Source organism: Gracilinanus agilis, chromosome 6 (assembly GCF_016433145.1).
Source record: "Gracilinanus agilis isolate LMUSP501 chromosome 6, AgileGrace, whole genome shotgun sequence".
NCBI classification, from domain to species: domain Eukaryota; kingdom Metazoa; phylum Chordata; class Mammalia; order Didelphimorphia; family Didelphidae; genus Gracilinanus; species Gracilinanus agilis.
The window spans coordinates 244,788,737-244,808,264 of NC_058135.1; the positions used below are offsets into that span (position 1 = coordinate 244,788,737).

At 35.4% G+C, this 19,528-nt stretch overlaps 1 protein-coding gene across 2 annotated transcripts in view; it reads left to right on the plus strand.

Moving 5' to 3' along the window:
- PRMT3 (protein arginine methyltransferase 3) overlaps window positions 1-19,528 on the plus strand; it is a 181,508-nt gene that overhangs the window by 9,076 nt on the left and 152,904 nt on the right. For both annotated transcript variants that reach the window (XM_044680312.1, XM_044680311.1), the window contains exons 4-7: window positions 5,612-5,661; window positions 6,698-6,800; window positions 10,939-11,098; window positions 12,386-12,530. In XM_044680312.1, coding sequence (XP_044536247.1) covers window positions 5,612-5,661; window positions 6,698-6,800; window positions 10,939-11,098; window positions 12,386-12,530 — 458 coding nt within the window. The remainder of the gene's footprint in view (window positions 1-5,611; window positions 5,662-6,697; window positions 6,801-10,938; window positions 11,099-12,385; window positions 12,531-19,528) is intronic.

The following is a 19,528-nucleotide window of genomic DNA, read 5'->3' on the forward strand; positions in this document are numbered from 1 at the left end:
CATTCAGGAATTAAACATTGAAAAATGAACGTTTTCATATACAAAGTAGAAAATGAAAAGATTATGTATAAATTCACCAATCTCAATTACATACAGCTTACTAAAAATATATATATATAGATAGATAGATATAGATATAGATAGATATAGATAGATAGATACACACATGTGCATATAAAATAAATGCAATCATCATTTTTTTCAAAGCTGTCTTATTTATCTCTTTCCCCCTTTTAAAGTAACTTTTTTCATCTAACAAGCATTTACTCTGTTTCTGACTTTCTGAACTTTAACACCATTTCTCCACTCCCCTTTTAGGGCTCCCTTTTATGTATTATCTTCTGGGCCAGCCCCCACCCCAGTGTCATAGATCTTTTACATTTTCTTGGGCTAGAAAAATTTCTCACCCCTATCTTTTGTTGGCTGAGTTTGAATTTTATGGATATATTAAACTAATAAATTTCATAGGTAAACTGTTAAGTTTTAAAATTAATATTCAATGCCTCCAAAATATGATATTTATAAGGATTTATTAAAAGTGCAGGGAAAGAGTCCCAACTCACACTTCACCACACCGCCTCCAGACCAAAAGTCTCCCCCACCTCCAAAAAACCCTTACCATATAGCCCGCGAAAACCAATGACCAATAGGAAAAGGCTTAAGGAATTATGGGTATGGTGAAAGGGAGTTTGGGTTGTGTAAATAGAATTAGCTTTGGCAATGTAGTTTAAGGGGTTACAAGGTCTTTTCAACTTTACATTCCCCCTGTGATTCTTTGGGAGACCAGTCTCCCCATTGGATCATGAAAACCTAATCAAATTAAAGTTTACAATAATTCAGAGATAATAGGGAAATAAAAGGGAGAAAGGATAAAGCCAATGTTTGGTGCATTGACAAAAATCCATTTAGGGGGCAGTCCCCTTTTCTGGCATAAAAGTGTCCATTCAAAGTAAATACATTCAACCCTCACAAAGTTCAAATTCGCCATGTCTCGAAATTCACTCTGGATCTTCTGGTGCAGTGTGTGATCTCTGCAGGCATCTTCATGGCGCCTTCTGGATTCTGGGAGGTAGTCTTTTATTCTAAATTAGAGTCAAATTCAAGTCCAATTTCACAGCAATAACATAGTCCCCCCTAGAGGAGAATAACTTTACATTCCCCCCCGAGGAAAGTATAGGGATACACATAGGAATCACGCAGGAATACATGGTCAAGGGTATATGAATCAATTTTCAAAACATCAAAGAGTCCAAAGAAAATAAAAAGGAAAAAATAACCTCTGAGGGAAATATAGGATATTAAAAAAAATGTGAAAGGAAAAAATTCTAGGAAAAAGAAAAAGAAAAAATTCACAAATCAAAGTAGGTTCCTGTAGCAATCCATGTTCCATATGCTTTGCAACAACAATCACTCACTAACCCAATTTAGCAGCCTAGACTACAGTAAGTTGTCACATCATGAAAGAAATAGAAAAAGGAGACTAGATCTCGAGACAAATGGGAAATAACATTTCCCGATGCAATCCTTTTCTTCACTTTCAGAGATAATGGGAGCCAGAACAATCGATGTTGAGTACTTGATATCGAGTGTGGTACAAGGAAATCCTACGTCTTAACATATGCTAAGCGTTGTAACCTTGAGTCTCACACAGGATCAAGTCTTTGCGTAGAATGTCATCAATCCCTGTAGGATTAGTTTGGTCTCTTTCCTTTTATGTGCTCATTTGGCACTTCGCAGGTCAAAACTCTGTGCTCCTTTGTGGTCCAGTTCTCCTTGGATTAGACATAGTCATTGAGCAAAAGTCTCAATAATTAAATAACTAGTGGCAGGTTTCTATAGTCCAGAGTTTTTTGGGTATAAATTTATATGCTAGGCAAATGAACATCTTAGCTTATTTTTATTGCAAAAATCAAAATAGTCAAAAGTCTATGCTGGTGACGTGCTTCAAATGTAAAAAAACATGAGAGAAAAGAAAGAAAAAATCAAATACTATATTGCACATGTAGGAAGAAAAACAAACAAAAATATAAAAAAATGTGTAGTTTACACAATCACAGAGGTAAAGAATAGAGGTTAATTTTAAAAAATAAGATTCATTCCCTCTTTAACTTGCCATGATCCGCAATGTGAGTGCAAATGAGGTAGACAAAGTGATGTGGGTGCAAATGAGGCATATAAAGCAATAATACATTCAAGAAAGTACAAAAGGAATGACAAAAGGTTCAAAATGCTTTGAAAGACACATCAGGTCAATATAGGTCACTAATACAGATATTCTGTTGTGAGTTAGTATATGTATCGTTCAAGTATAAGGATCAATCAAATGAAGTGCAACAAAATAGTGCAAAATCCAGCAATAGAGTATTCTTATCACAATAGTCAAATATAATCAATAATCAAATATAATAGGTACAGGCAGTTGTATATAGTAGTATAGAGAATTATTCATTATCATTAGAGGGTACTCATTTCACATGACTGCAATGAATCCATGAGTCCCTTTCCCCATTTTTAATGGCTGTTGGTGTAGTTAATAGGATGTGGAATGGTCCATCATAAGCAGGTTCAGTCGACCCAGTATGTTTGAAATTCTTTATGTATACACTATCACCTGGGTTCAAATCATGAAGCGAGAAGTCTAAGGAGCTTGCTTGAACAGCAGCTCCAGAGTCATGGAGTTCTCCCAATTTTGTTTATAATTATCTGATATAAGTGGCAATGGTTGTATCCCCTCCTAACAATGAATTATAGGCAGGATTAAATGGTTGTGCCTGAATAGGTGGATGTCCAAATAGTATCTCAAATGGTGAGATGTGTAAATCACCTCTGGGTCTGCTTCTGAGATAAAATAAGGCCAGAGATAGAATTTCAGTCCATTTTAAATGAGTCTCTGTGCATAATTTCCCAATCATAGTTTGAAGTTCTTTATTCATCCTTTCAACTTGGCCAGAGCTCTGGGTATGATATGGTGTATGAAATTTAGGAGTTATCCCCAAACATGAATAAATTTGTGATGACTGAGTCAGTAAAGTGAGTTCCTTTATCAGAATCAATAAGTGCTGGCAGGCCAAAACGAGGAATAATCTCTTTCAAAAGGACTTTAGCAACAAAAGCCGCTGTGGCCTGAGCAGTAGGAAATGCTTCAGGCCATCTGGTCAGTTGATCGACTATGACCAGACAAAATTTATAGTGTCCAGCTTTTGGCATAGAGATAAAATCAATTTGCAAGTGTTCAAATGGTGTGTAAGCTAGAGGACGTCCACCAAAAGCTTTTTCTTGAAAAGTGTGCTGATTAAAGTCCTGGCAGGTAGGACAAGCTGTACATATTTTGGAGGCAATTGTAATTATTCCAGGTGCTATCCATACTCTTTTAACAGAGTCTACAATGCCTTGGGTGCTGAAATGACCATGTTTATGGATGGAATGACAAATTTGGTTATAGAAAGCCCTAGGGAGCAGGTGCTTGCCTTTAGATGACACCCATACTCCATTTATCTGTTTTGCTTTAAATCTCTGCTTCCATTTTCCCACTTCTTTGTCATTATAGGAAAGGGATATATCCAAATTATCAGTAATTGTTAGTGGCATAATTAACTCAGGTCCTTCTAAGGCTGCTAGTTTGGCTGCAGGGTCTGCTTGATCATTTCCCCTGGAGACAGGGTCAGTGCCACTTGTGTGTGCAGAGCAGTGAACAACAGCTATGGCTTCAGGGAGCTGGATGGTAGAAAGAAGTTCAGTGATAAGGTTCGCAATGGCAATACACCCCCAGAATCTAGCCTCAGCTTCCCTGTGGAAATCGTTCCCAGCTAGGGCTTCCCAGCTGCACCCTACCCCACCCCACCCCCTGGCGGCGAAGTTTTCTGCCGTTTTTAAACCTTTGCCGAGTTGCTGCCTCCTACCTCTTCCCCAATCTGTGCATTTTCCCTCCCAGGTGTCCCTTCATGGTTGCCAAACTGTTAAGTTTTAAAACTAATATTCAATGCCTCCAAAGTATGATATTTATAAGGATTTATTAAAAGCGCAGGGAAAGAGTCCCAACTCACCCTTCACCATGCTGCCTTCAGACCAAAAGCCTCCTGTGACCATCTCAAAAAACCCCTTACCATACAGCCCACAAAAACCAACGACCAATAGGAAAAGGCTTAAGGAATGATGGGTATGGTGAAAGGGAGTTTGGGTAATGTAGTTTAAAGGGGTACAAGGTCTTTTCAACTTTATAAGACCTAAGTGTAAATGGATGGCCTAATTTATGATATTTATAAATTCCTTGGCAGAAGTATGAGAGTACGGCATTAATTTATACACATGAAGTACAAACCAAAAAAGGAAACTTAGATTTTCATATTCCTTATATTGGGGAAATCACAGCCATTGGAGAAATGCTTATTCTATGGATCAATGTCCAAATGAAATATTTTGAAAGTGCCTTAATATCAACAACATTCATTTAAAAAAAATTGTATTATTTGCAAAAGAAGTATAACACTAGATATTTTTATTTGTTTGAGCTGGGAAAAGAAGATGACCTACCAAATTACTACTCCAGAATTTGATTAGAGGCATTATTTTAAAGTTGTTTGGAAGAGGATGTTAGGAGAGGTTGGCTATAATGTTTTTTCTACTGTCTTCTCTCCACTCCTGGATGTCAGAGATATTTAATACAAAGTTTTGTTTGTCCCAAATGCCTGCTTTGCTTCTTGTCTTAGTTGATTTATGAAAAAATAATTCATTTCCATGTAATCAAAAGTATTTCTCTTTTATTATTGTTTTTATTCATTATTTGATTAAGGATTCTCCCCCTAGCAATAGCTATGAAAGATACTTGATCTATTTTCTTCTATTTTTTTTTCTGTTTTTATCATATACTTTTCTTCTTATTCTATTCTAATCTGACTTTTAATCCCAATTCTTGACTACACTGCGCTCTCAAAGTTTCCAGCAATACCTTAATTGCTAATTCTAGTGACATTTTCTCACTCTTCATTCTGTTACCTTACTGATGCTTTAGTCACTGGTTTCCATCTCTCTTCTTAGATACTCTTTGGATCTCAGTAACACGGCTTTTTCTTGATTCTCCTCCTACTTCTATGGCCTCTTCTCTTTAACCTTATTTATTGGATCTTCATCCTCCTGCCTTTTGAGTTGGTATTCTCCTAGTTCCTGAACTTCTTTCTCTTCATCCCTTGAGCCTTTTTTTTATTGGTGATCTCATCAATTTACAGAGGTTAAACAACTTGTCCAAAGTGATCCATCACAGTAAGCATCATAGGTGGGATTTGCACCCATCTTTCTGATTCCAGGCCCATTCACGTATCTTCCTTGGTAGTCTTCTCAAGTGAACAATAACATCCCAAAATTATTTTTCTTAATAGTGTATTATGCTTCTTAGATTTATACTATTCAGATATTTTAGATCCTACACTTTGTAGATTTTACTAAATATTGAAATTATTTCCTGTTTTCTAAATTCAAAATAATTTGAGTAACAGAAATATGTGATTACAAAAATTATTGTGATTAATGGCACAAACCTACAGAAAAGCAGTTCAATTAAATAATATATTATGGTAAGATCTGGATTTTCTATATCATTAGTTTGTTTTTTCCACAGGGCTTGAATTTTATGGATACATTAAGCTAATAAATTTCATCAGACTTAAGGTAAGTGGATGACCTAATTTACAGTATTTATAAATTCCTTGGCAGAAATGTGAGGATATGGCATTACTTTATATGCAGATAAAGAACGAATGAAAGAAGGAAACCTTTTAGATTTTATATTCTTTATTTTGGGAAAATCATAGCCATTAGAGAAGTGTTTATTCTAAGGCTCATTATACAAATGAAATATTTTGAAAGTGCCTTAATACCAATAGCCTTCCTTTGAAAAAAAAGTGTTATTATTTGCAAAAAGAATGTACAGATAGTTGACTTACCCAGTTCAGACTCTGAGACTAGACTTTTTGAAATTTGTTAGCTTGATGAATTTTAAGTAAAAATTCATTTGTTCAGAAGATGTGAAGAACTTTCTCTGTGTACTGTATCTTTTCCTAAGGCTATTACAGAACATACAAAATAATATATATATACAACACACAAGATAATAAGGCCCTTATATAGAGCTAGTTAGTATTTTTGTAAAACCAGAAATTTATTTCACCAGTAGTTTAAGGGACTTTGTTTATAATTTCTTTATTGCATTTAGAAGATACCAGTTTTATATTGCTATCTCCTTCAGTCCCCACCCTAACAGGAAGAAAACTAATCGTTACTTGTTTGTTCATTAAATAGCAGAAAAGTATCAACTGCTATTCAGGAGATGGTCAACCTTTTGGAAATGGCAGGTAGTAATCATGAACACATTGCTGGTCTGAAAGAAAACAAAAGTTTCTTTTTCTTGGTTTCAGGTTTTGTTTTTTTGAGCAGTATTTCTTGGTTAAAGGGACTTTATTTTTTTAAACCCTTAACTTTTATCTTAGAATCAATACTATATACTGGTTCTATGGCAGAAGAGCAGTAAGGGCTAGGCAATTAGTGTTAAGTTACTTACCCAGTGGGGTCATGGGTAGGAAGCATCTGAAGTGTCAGATTGAACCCAGGACCTCCCATCTCTAGGCCTGGCTCTCAATCCACTGAGCCACCTGGTACCTTTAAATAAAGATACTTTAAAATAGCTTGTAATTGTTTTTTTCTCTAGAACCCAACTTCAGAGTATTTGAATTCTTTATGCAATCCAGTGCCTTGGGAGAAAGAAGAATATTTGAAACCAGTATTAGAAGATGATCTTTTACTTCAATTTGGTAAGATTATGGTATTATAACTGTGAATTTATGTCATTATTTATCCTAATATTTCTCTTTGCTGTAGCAGTAAGTACAGTTTCATATGTGTGGGAAATGTGTTCAAAGCATACTGAGAAAATATTGCTGGATGTGGTGTGCCAGTGGTTATAGGAGTTGTTATGCTAATTTGTGCTCCAAATGTATTGAAACCAGTAAATCACTTGTGATTTTAGGGTACCAAGAAAATAAAGTGGAAAATGTACAGAAGGCAGAGTCAGAAGACCTGATTTCAAGTCCCAATTATCTCTTCCTGGCTGTGGAACTTTGGGCATTATACCATATCAAGAGTCACTTTCATCTCTGCCTAATAACCTTTAAGATGTGTGACCATGGACAGGACACTTAATCTCCTTAGGGTGTCTTCCAGTTGTTAATCTAGGATCTTGTAAAAAAGAGTTCTTCTACCAGAAATCAGTTATCACACACTCTTGCTGGAAGGAATCACCCTTCTGTACTCTGACCCTTAGTTCCACCCCAGGCTTTTCTTTTGGGGCAGACATATTCTAAGTATTCCTATTTCTTACCAGCTACTCTGCCGATGTATTCTCCTACAAGTGTTGTCTTCTCCACTTAAAGTGTGAGCATCTAGAGACTAGGAGCAATCTTTTTCTTTTCGTATCCTCAGCATTTAGCATAGTGTTTGGCACATAGTAAATGCTTATTAATTTTTTTTCATTCATTAAGATGACAGAATCACCAAAAATAGTTATTTACTGTACATAAAGTACATTGTAAATATAGATTTGGCATAATATAGGTATAAGATGTGGCCTTTGCCCTTAAAGGACTTAATTGTGTGGCTGGGGATCCCTTTCATACATTAAAAATATAACAAAGTATTATGTGCTAAGTATCACATGTCAGGATCCATTGGCCATTGACTGCTTGGATCTCAGCACCTAAGGCCTAGGCACACCTTAAGAGATTAAGGAAAGAGGCAGAAGATATATGGGATGCAGCTGTTGCTGAATTTGTGTATCACCTAAGTCATCATTGCTCAACCCATTTCTTGAAAACTGTGCAAAGAATGCACTTTGGTAGTGTAGAGAACTTAACAGAGCTGAACTGTTCTGCCACAGAGACTTCACTCATTTTCTTACTCACCCCTCCATAGCACATAGCTAAATAACCAGGATGTAACCACTTGCTTGAAACATTCAAACATTACCTGTTAAATCTGTTTGCATGCTGTCATGGTGTATATGAGGGAAATTAGTATCCTATTTAGGGATATTAGTAATAGCTATTGCCATTCTGTTCTGCAGCTAAACTGCCTGGCCTTCCTAATTATATTAACAAAGTGAATATGTAAGTTTTAAGAGGAGCTAAGATGAGGGAGTGATCACTGAAGGTTGATGTGGTGAGATGGAATGCCTCACTCATGAGTAAGGCCTTGGGTTGTGTCATAAGTGGGAAGACCATTTAACATAGCAGAATAGGGTAAACAAGAATGATTAGTAATAGAAGATAAGCAAGTCTGAAGAGGTAGGCAAAAAGTCAAGTTGTTGAATATCTTAAAAACTGATGAATTTAGATGTGATTTTTTTTTTTGAGTGTAGTGGCCAGGCCAACATAAACATGCTGGATTTGTGGTGATTGTAGGACCCTATTGTATGATAGTAAAAATATTGTCATTCTTTAATATATAGGATACTGTTCTTTTGACTCCCTTTTAGAGATACATCTTGTTAGAGCATACTTAGGGGCTAAAACTTTCTTCTAATTCTATCAGCTGTACTCTGGTCAGTGATGGACTCAAAGAAACTGGTGGGGTTTTTTAGGTTTTAAGCTGGTTCTTTTGGCCGTACCACTTGGGCATTGGGATAGATATACCATTTATTGCTCACCTCCCCTAGTCAGGGTCTTGGGCTAAAAGAAAGGAGCTGAGGTTCTCTATTCTCTATCATTGCCTCTCTGAAATCTGATATATAGTTTTTGGTATCACAGGGAAACAGGATTTCCATAGCTCTGAGTCTTTTGGTGTCAGCTAAGTTTACTGTATTCTTTGTCAAATTTTAAAATTTGAATTTTCTTATCTTATTTCTTTGTTACTAATGTTACCAGTACATAGTGTAATTATCTTAATTGTAGTGTAAAGTGGAAATAGATGGTTATTCAAACCTTGAAGCCGATTTGCAAAATCCTGAAAAAATTTGAAAAAGAATGTAAAATGAACAATATAGCTAACTGAGTGAATGACTGAAAAGTATTTATTAAGCACTTTATTAAGCACTGAAGAGTACTTTTCTAAGTGCTTGGGATACAGATTAAGGCAAGTTCATGCCCTTAAGGAGCTTATATTTACTGGGAGAGATAGACCACAAATATAAGAAAGTGATAACCAGACAACAGAATTAGAGTCTGGGAAGTTACCAAGATTATGTAAGGAGCAATAGAATACTCTGTTAACATCCTCTTTCTAAAACAATGGTAGTTGATAGTGGTGATTTGGTTATAGTTTTCAGAGAAAGAGTGGGGGAAAAGTGTAGTTAAGAAGGCACATCTTTCATACCAGAGTAAAAATGAAAGGGAAAACTGGGATACATTGTCTCAGGAAGCACTGAGCCATGCTTCTTCCAGGCGACTTTTGTAGTCCAGTTTGGAGGGTGGAACAACAGGAAAACATAGCTAAAAACTGAACAAGATTCCATGTATTATGCTCCTTTATTGATGCCAGCTATAAAAGTTATCTAGAAATATTACACTAATATAGATTGGATTTTAGACTAAAAATAAAAGAAAATCTGGTATATATATGTTCTTTTTGTTTAAAGATTTTTTTTTAACATTAGATGAGAAATTTATGATGTGAATTGGGTAGAACTTTCCAGCTTTGTTAAATTATGTTTGGAGAATTGCTAGTTCTATAATACTAGTGAATGTATACCATGAATGAAAAGATTTTGCACGAGTAAGGAAAAAATCAGATTTTATAGAATTTTTCCTTAAGAAAAGATCTGAAGAACCTTCAGAGAATCCCCAAATCCTGTAATACAGAACTGGAACAGACTTTTTGATCATGTGATGTAATCCTCAGTCTTCAGATGATGAAACTGGGACCCAAGGAGATTACCATGACATAGCTGCCTTCAGATCTGTGACTGAAACCTGCCCTCTGGTTTCCTAGTGCAATGTTATTGTCACTGTGCCAAATTCACAAAAAGTCATTGTTTCTAGAATTAGTGGCTAAATGCAATAGAGCTGCATGTCATATTGTTTTAGTTGCTAGTAAACAATTGAAGTTTGAAAATACCAATCTGTTAATCATACAGAGTTTAATGAACTGAACTAGAACAATTTATACATGATAACACTATGGAGAGAGCAACCTTACAAGACTAGAATTCTCAGTGTGCAAATAAAACACAAATCCTAAAGAATAAAAGTGAAACACTGTTTCCTGACAGAGAGATGAAGAATTTAAAATGGATCAAGATCAACGTTTTTAGACATAAGTAACTATAAGCCTGAAAATGAACATACAATGCTCCTAGTATTATATTTTTATAAGATTTAATAACAACAAAGTAAGAGAGAAAGGGGTTTCTTTATCTAAGTGAGCAGAGCAAAGATCTCGAGACTCAGCAGCCTGCCAAGCTCAAGCCAAAACCCCCAAAACGTCCCCTCAGTATGGTTTTCAGCAGATTTATAAACAAACCCATGCCAGGGCACAACACCAGGACTCAAGACAAAGGAACTCCAGGAAAAGTAAAGAATGCTGAGAAATGAAATCCCCAGGGTACAAATTTTTAAAACACACATTACTTTGGAATTTGTTTTGCTAGACTATATGAATATGTATTGAGAAATTTGGGTTTTTAACATTTTTATTTTTATTTGCTCATTTGGGATGGAGGAGGTAGTGGGAAGGACAGACTGATTTAAAAAAAAAACTTTTTTAAATAAAACTAAATAGACCTGAAGACAGATTCTAGCCATTTGATATGGAAGGTACTCTGAGATACTTTATTAAATATCTGAAGTTATTTTCCTCTTTTTAATAAGGTCAGTATTGGGGTCATAGTGACATTATATAAATGTTAATTGGTGACCAATTTGAGTAATATAATCTAAAATTGTCCATGTATTTCTTTAGATGTAGAAGATCTTTATGAACCAGTGACAGTCCCATTCTCGTACCCTAATGGGCTTAGTGACAACACATCTGTTCTTGAGCGGTTGAAGCACATGGAAGCCAGAGCACAGTCTGCTGAAGCAGCATTAGCTAGAGCCCGGGAAGACCTTCAGAGAATGAAGTAATTTAATTAATAATGGGAAGCTGTTCTTAATTATTTATAATGGAAGCATAAAATTTTAAATTTGTAAGGTACTTTAGAGATCAACTGTTCTTAGCCCTCAGTTCCCCCACTCTGAAGTGAGGGCTTGTTGAATTGAATTGAATCAGTAACTTGAATAGCAGAGGGACACCATTCACCTCAGATTGCTGATTACTGGGATCTGGGAGGCCCCATTAATTCATAATTGTTAAATACTGAGTTACCCATTGATCCTTATTCAAGAGAGAAGTTTCTCTATCTTCTTTTGGGGCTGAGTGGAAAGAACCTCTCTAGTTGACTAGTTTCAGCATGGTTGAAGAGATAACCTGTGAACATGGTGTGTATTTTTGTTCATGTTTCAAAATGAAATCTTCCCAAACTGACCTTGCACAGAGCATTTATAAAAAAGGGGAGGCAAACAGAAACTTGAGCAGAAAAGCAAAATACAGAATATGAATGAATATGTGACTATTACACAGGTAGTCAGTGAGTTTAGACTAGAATTAGATTTTTAAGCTTATTTACAGATCAGTAATCCAACTGCTTTCTATCATAACTAGATAATAAATATTGAAGTATAATTTCAGCTTTAAATCCCACCATCTGTAAAGTTATTATACATAGTTTTTTCATTTTGCAAAAAAATTAAGTTATGGTAATATAAATAATTGGATAATTTAATTAGCTAGGTAAGTTCTTTGTTCATTACCCTCCCCTCCCACCCCCAATATTTTTCCTATTATTCAGTGGTTTTTTTGTTTGTTTGTTTTTAGCATTTCTAGCTCATTAGATTTTAGGACCTTTTTAATCTCATGTTTTACAGATTACTCTTGACTTTGTGTTTAGGAACCTGAATTTTTGCAGTTGGGGATTGTAATGTTGACTTAGTAAGCATGTTCTTAAAAATAGCTATTCACTTGGTATATCATCTTGTGCCCAAACTTCACTTCTTAGGCCTTCCTCCTCATTAAAATGTTTGTTCAGGAAAATAACTTGATTTGATTATGCTAGTCACTTTTAACCTGTAGGCTGCAGTTGTGCTGTTATTTGATTAAGAAACCTGTATACTACACACAATGGCAAAGACTGCAGTTTAACATGTTACTACTTCTGAGCCAGTAGGGGGTGCTTTCAAATGTTTAAGACTATGATTTTTGCTATTGCCAAGGCTTAATGCATTCCTCACCCTATTTCCCCCCCGCCCCCCTTTCCCTTGTTCATGGTCCAGTAAACATGTCTCAAGGGTATATTTCAAATTGATTACAGACAGTTTGCACAGGATTTCGTGATGAACGCAGATGTCAGAACCAACTCGTCATCCACCACTACCATTGCGGACCTTAACGAGGATGAGGATGGTGTTTATTTCAGCTCGTATGGGCATTATGGGATACATGAAGAGATGCTAAAGGTTAGAAAGGGAACAGAGCTGCGCCGGATCAGGGTTGGTGGAAGAATGAAATGATGCAGTCTCATTTTCTATAAATATGCTTCAGGATAGCCGCATTTTTAACCCCTAAGATACTTCATGGCTTATCTTGGGGTTAAAAGAATATCAAAGAATAAAAGCGGTTTGTGAATTCAACAGCCACGATGTCCATAAATTTTTTAAAAATAGTTTTTCTTTGAAAATTGAATTTTAAGGAGGAAAAGTGTTAATATCACTCTTCCTAAAAACAATAGTTTTGTATAGTTTGCCTTAGATCTAAAAAAAGAAAAAAAATATTTTAAATAGTCACATTGGTTTAATGGACTTAAAAATAATTCTTTTGTACCAAATTTTTGTTTTTTGGTATTTCTGCAAAATTTTAGAAATCTATGGATTTCAATTACATAATATTGCAGAGTTTTATAAATTTGTCAGTCAGTTTTATGTGAAATTTGGATGGATTTAAAATTTGTACTACATTAATTAGTGTTCATTTTAATTTCCAAATTTTTGGACATATCTCCTATTGTATGTATATTTTATTGAAATATGATACTGTGGCTTTTTAAAAATTAAAAACCAGGGGGCAGCTGGGTGGTTCAGTGAATTGAGAGCCAGGCCCAGAGCCAGGAGGTCCTGGGTTTGAATCTGGCTTCAGACACATTCTAGCTATGTGACCCTAAGTAAGTCACTTGACCCCCATTGCCTAGCCCTTACCATTCTTCTGCCTTAGAACTAATACCTACTATTGATTCTATGGCAGGTAAGGGTTTAAAAAAAAAAATCTAAAAACCACTGATTTTAACTTGATACTGATAATTCAAAACAAATATAATACAAAGAAATTTTAATGTAAAGATTATTAATATTTTTAGATCTTTCCCTACCTGAAATTTAGCTGTTACCATTAAATTTTTTTGTTGTTAAAAATACTTCACTCCAAGTTCTTATTATTTTATTTGGCTTCTCTGTTTTAAAAGACTCAGGTTTCAGAAGTTTGAGGTCTTAGAATCAATGAATCATTTTGTGGGTTTTATATAATTTTATGAATTAATTTCTCATCATCACAATGTGGGAACTAGTCATTCATGAAGAATTGTGAATCATGAAGAAGATTGTGATTATTTTGTTTGTGTTGGAGATCTTTTACATCTGGCAAGCATTTCTATTATGTCAAAGTGTGTTGTTTTAGGCACAAAATGTTACCACTATGATTAACAGATTTTCTCCCCTGAACAGTCCCTAAATATTTCTTTTGAATCAACAGGAATTTAATAAAGCTCTATACATTGTGATTGGAGCTGGGGATACAAATACTAACATGAGACGGTATCTACTTTCAAAGGAACATTCACAACTAAGTAAATACATGCTCTGAATGAAATCACTGCATCATGGCTTTAGTGAAGCAAAGCACACTGACAACTTCAGGAAACAGAAAGGCATCTTGAAGGAAGTAGCCCTTGGGCTGAGCCTTAAGGGAACTCTAAGGAGTTGATATGGGAGGGTATTTTGGGTTTAGGAGCAGCCAGTGCCAAGACATAGTGATGGAAGATAGAGAGAATCACTAAGTAGACTCATTTGGCTGGAGTGTATGTTTCCAGAAGAGGGGTGTTTCAGGATTCTGAAAAGATAGGCTAGATCCAGTTTGTGAAGGACTTTTTCCTAATAGTCATTCAGCAAACATTTATTTTTTATTTTAGCATACAAATAAAAATATTTTAAAACAAATATTTTAGCATACAAATAAAATAAACATTTTCTACTTGGATGTATATTTCACCCTAAAGATAATGAAGTTTCTTGAACAGAGGAGTGACCTGGTTAGACTTGTGATTTCACAGTAGCACTTCAGTAACTATGTGGAGGATAGATTAGAGAGATGAGAAACTAGATATAGAAAGAGCAGTTAGGAGATTAGTGCTATAGTCCAGGCATCAGGTGATGATAAGGATCTGGAGTAGGGCAGTGACTATGTGAACTGAAAAAAGGGAGTGAGTAAAGTAGATTTTGTGGAAGGATAATCAATGAGTTTGGAAGGCTGTTGAATATAGGAGGTGAAAAAATGTAAAGAGTTGCAGATGGCTCCTGGATTGTGAATTTGTGTGACTACAAGAATGAAGGTGTCTTTGACATAAAGTAGAAAGTTGGGAAGAGCAGAAAGTTTGAAGGGGAAAATTAATTCTGTTTTGAACACATTGAATTTGAGATGTCTGTGAGATGTCTTGATGGAGGAAGTATTCAATAGGCATTTGCAGATTTGAGACTAGAGCTTAGAAGAGAGATAAAGGCTGGATATGTAGATTTGGAAATCATTAGCATAAATATTATAATTTAATCCTTGAAAGCTAATATGATGAGGGGAGGCAGGAAGGAGCAAAGAGAAAGGAAAGATTCCCTGACAGAATATTGGGGTACACCTGTGCATTGGAGCCAGGACATAGATAATAATCCTACAGAAGAAACTGAAGTATGATCAGCTTGTAGTCCACTAAAACCACCAAATATTTTTCACAAGCACTGTGGTCCAGACATCCCTCATTTCTCATATTATGCTTTTGAGGTTGATTTTTTAATTTAATATTTTATTCATTTTCATCATAGACAATGTCATTTTAATCTGTTGAGAGATCTTTTTTGAATGACTGTAACCCTGCATGGAACACTTCCTAGCTTGTGGCATCTACAAATTTGTTAAGAGGAACAATTGTGTTTTCATACAAATCATTAAAAAATTACTAAACATTACAGAGTTATAAAGAGTTACTGCACACCTCTTTCCAAATTGACATTAACTCATTAATGACTGTTCTTAAGATTTCATTACTCGATTAGCTCTGAATCCATCTATGGTATTATCTAAACCAGTAGTCTCAAATCCCTACAAAAACACTTAAGCTGTACATAAAATTCCTTGAGGCTACCTAGCAACTTAGAAAACCACATATATTAACATCTATATTCTATTGTTCTGTTGTATTTATATTTCTTTTGTTAACTATTTCCCAGTTTGATTTTAATCTGGTGGCATGGGCTCTTTTTTTGACATTTCTCATCTAATCCACGTCTCTCCATCTTGTCCATGTGAATAGCATAGAAAGAATTTGTTAAAAGCTTTTTCAGACCTAGATATACTATTTAGCAGGCTACCAGTCTTCTTCTGTCCTTGTCAAAAAATAAGTGAGGCTAGTCGGGCATGACCTGTTATTGATGAAGATATGCTAGCAATGAGTAATCACACCTTTCCTTTGTAAAGGTTCTAAACAAACCAGCTTTTAAATAATGCATTATATATGTAATTTTGTCATCAATTAGCGTCAAGTTCACAGTCCATGGTTGGAAAACCACTTCTCATTTCCATGTTTTGAAAATTGATGCAACATTCACTAGGCCTCTGGTGCAGTTTTTCTTAGGCCCTTTGTAGTCCAGAGAGCATTCTTAGAATGCCTAACTTCTTCAAATCTCCAGGAACATAAACCCTGCCTTGATCCCTCTCCCCTCAATTGCTAGAATATTCTTGCCACCCCCCCAACCCCCGTTCGCCAATTTTATATTTACTTTCTTTGTATTTTCCATTGACTTATTAATGTACTGTTTCTCCCAATAGAATATAAACTCCCTGAGAGCAGGAGCTTTTTCATTTTTTACTTTATATTTCTAGAAGCTAGCAGGTATATCTAATAGGTATATAATAAAGGCCTATTGAATAATGAATGACTATAAAGAATGCTTAGGTACTCAGATAGGTTTATGATCTATAAATGTGGGCATGCCCTCCACTGATGCAGATCATTGCTTTTCCATGCCTGACCATTTTGTGCATCCTTAGCCAAAAAATTAAGTGATTTTGCATATTTTCCCTGCCCATAAATTAGCTATTATAACATGTGTACTCTATCTTTTAGTGATAAATTACTTTGCTACCTGAAAGGCCCATGATTTTTTCAGTATGGAATTTTTTGCACACTCTCCATGGCACAAAACAGGGATGTTGAACCTTTTCTGGGGGCAGTGAGGGAAGGAGCACTGCACCTGGAGTCAGCAAGCCCCATATTCCTGAGCTCAAATCTGGTCTCGGATACTAACTATGTGACTCTGGCCAGTCACTTAACCTTGTTTTGTCTCAGTTTCCTCATCTGTAAAATGAGCTGGAGAAGGATACAGCAAACCACTACATTATCTTTGCCAAGAAACCCCTAAATTGGGTCACAGAGAGTTGGACACCACTAAAACAACTGAACGGTAACAACCACTTGTTTTTACTTGTTGTTGTGTTGTGGTCCCTGTGGCAGTCTACTGTAGTTTATAGAGCCCTTTTCATAATAATCCAAATTCATATGTTAAAATACATATAATTACAACAGAAACCAATTATATTGAAACAGTTATTAAAATACCAAAGATTCGGTTTATAGACCCTAGGTTAAGAACCCAGCCTTAGTAGAAGGTATTTATGGGTCGAAGTGACCAAAAATAGTCACCTACCTAGACTGGTATTTGATCAGGTCCATACTCTTAAGTCTTTAGGACCTATCAAAAGCCTATTCTACTTTGACAAAGTTTTTGAAAATTTAAGAATAGCTCCACACCTTGACCAGGCATTAAATTAGGACTTAAGGGAAGGAAAGAAAAGTTAAATGAGTAACATTTAGCAAGTATGTTTCTTTTAAAGGGAGAAGTGTATAAACTAAACTTGTTCATCAAGGATATAATAAATGAGTGTTCAATTCTACTGGCTTTTATTAAGCACCTACAATGTACAAGACATGGCACTAGGGATTAAGGGCAAAATAAAGACCAGTCTACATCACTAACGGCTTCCCCTAGTTGGTGGTATCTGAGCTGAGCCCGAGGGAAGCTTGGGATTCTGGCAGCTACAGCAAAGAAGGGGAGGGACTTTGTGGTCATTGGGGAAATCTTGTGAGTAGGCACAGAGGCAGCAATGGAAGCCCCAGTTCTTCAAACACCAAGTAGAGCAGTTTGGTTAAATTGTAGAGGTCAAAAGGAAAGTATTGAAAGAAATCCATAAATGTAGGCTGGAACCAAATTCTGCAGCTTTAAATGCCAACCTGAGGAAATTTAATTTTGTTGTAGAAGCTTGTCATTGAACATGCTTTAGAAAGTACAGATTTGGGGGTCAATTTTGTGGCACATGAAGAGAAAGAGTTTAGAATAAGGATGATAAAATCAGGAGGTTAACTAAGCAAGAGGTTTTGACAACACAGATTGAGAACTGTTCTGTGTGTCAGTGAAGAAATGTGAAAGATGAAAGTAATAGAGATAGAATTAGTGAGACATAGCACTGATTGTAGAGTTAGAATTAGTGAGACTTAGCAACTGATTGCTTTATGGGAGAATGAAGAATTGAGGAGATGGAGCTTCAAACCCAGCTCCTCATCCATGAAATGTCCTTCCTCACTAAACAAACATGTACAGGAACATTCTGTTAACCAGAATTATTAGTGCATTTCTTAGCATGCTTTAGCTTAAACTATTCAAGGTTTTCCCTTTTTTAAAACCACATACTTACTAGAAATACGTATGTATAATAAATATGTATGGTTGTATAACTAAAAATTAATTTAGTAACTGCTTTTGCCATTTAAATCGGATTTTTCCTCATTATTCAAGTTCTTTTAAGAAAAACCTCATGGGGGCAGCTGGGTAGCTCAGTGTATTGAGAGCCAGGCCTAGAGACGGGAGGTCCTAGGTTCAAATCTGACCTTAGACCCTTCCCAGCTGTATGACCCTGGGCAAGTCACTTGACCTCCATTGCCTACCCTTACCACTCTTCTGCCGTGGAACTACTACATAGTATTGACTCCAAGACGGAAGGTAAGGGTTTAAAAAAAAAAAAAAGAAAAAAAAAAGGGAAAAAAAAGAAAAATCTCATGCCCCTTTAATATTGTAGTATTAATTTTTGCTCCTTTGTTCTGGAGCTATAATTTTTGCTATTCTGAAGTATTTCCTAATTTCCAAGTGGTAAGTGTGATATGCTCATGTGTTACTATTTTCTGTTTGATGCTTTGGTAATTTGTACTTAATTAAGTTGCCTAGACTTTTGTTACAATTTTGAGAAATGAGATGTAAAAACTAATTTTTAATGTTTTCTCTTTTTAAAAACAAAATGGAAATCAGTTGGCTTTCTACATTTATAAATGTAGATACATATAAGGCATGCATATACATATGCATATATGTACATATATTTATATATCTTCTTTAGCTTCTCATTGCACAAGAGTGAATTCATGTGACAGAAAACTGATAAATTGAGAGAGCCAAAATAGATGACTAGTTCGGTTGAGCAGCAACACATATAGCTGGGCTAGTAGTTGGGGTTCTATTGATTAAGTGGGTGCAGTGCTGAGGCAATGTGATTGGTGAGTGGTTTCCAACTGACTGCTTTCCTGATGGATGGTGATCTTTTTTGAGTTTGCTTATTTCAGCACAATCAGTGGTTATATAGAAGAGAATCAAAAGAAAGCTAAAATATTTTAAATTATAAACTTTTTTAAGGAATTGGCAGTTTTTGTATTAGGTAACTGATATTCTTTGTTTGGTTTTATGAGAAACAGTTGTCTGGCAAAATCATTATACATTTTACAGAAATAACTTTTAGATACAGATTTAACTGGTGTCCTCACCAGGAAATCATTAACACTCAATGGAAAACTTGAAATTATTCATTATGGATTATTATTTTTATCAGATGTCCTGTAATTAAATGAACAGGTTTATCTTAATTTAATATTTCTTCTATCTACTGCCACAATCCAGTAGCAATGTAAAGATGTTTATTCTCTGAATCTGAGTGATACTGCACATTGACACAATATATGAAAGTTTTATCTTCATTCTTCTGCTGTGAGAGGCAGTGGAGCATTGTGGGGAGAGAACTAGTTTCTGAGTTAGAAAGACCAGCTGCTGACATAGTGACTCTGTGACCCTGGAAAAGTCACAAAGATTTTTAATGTTCC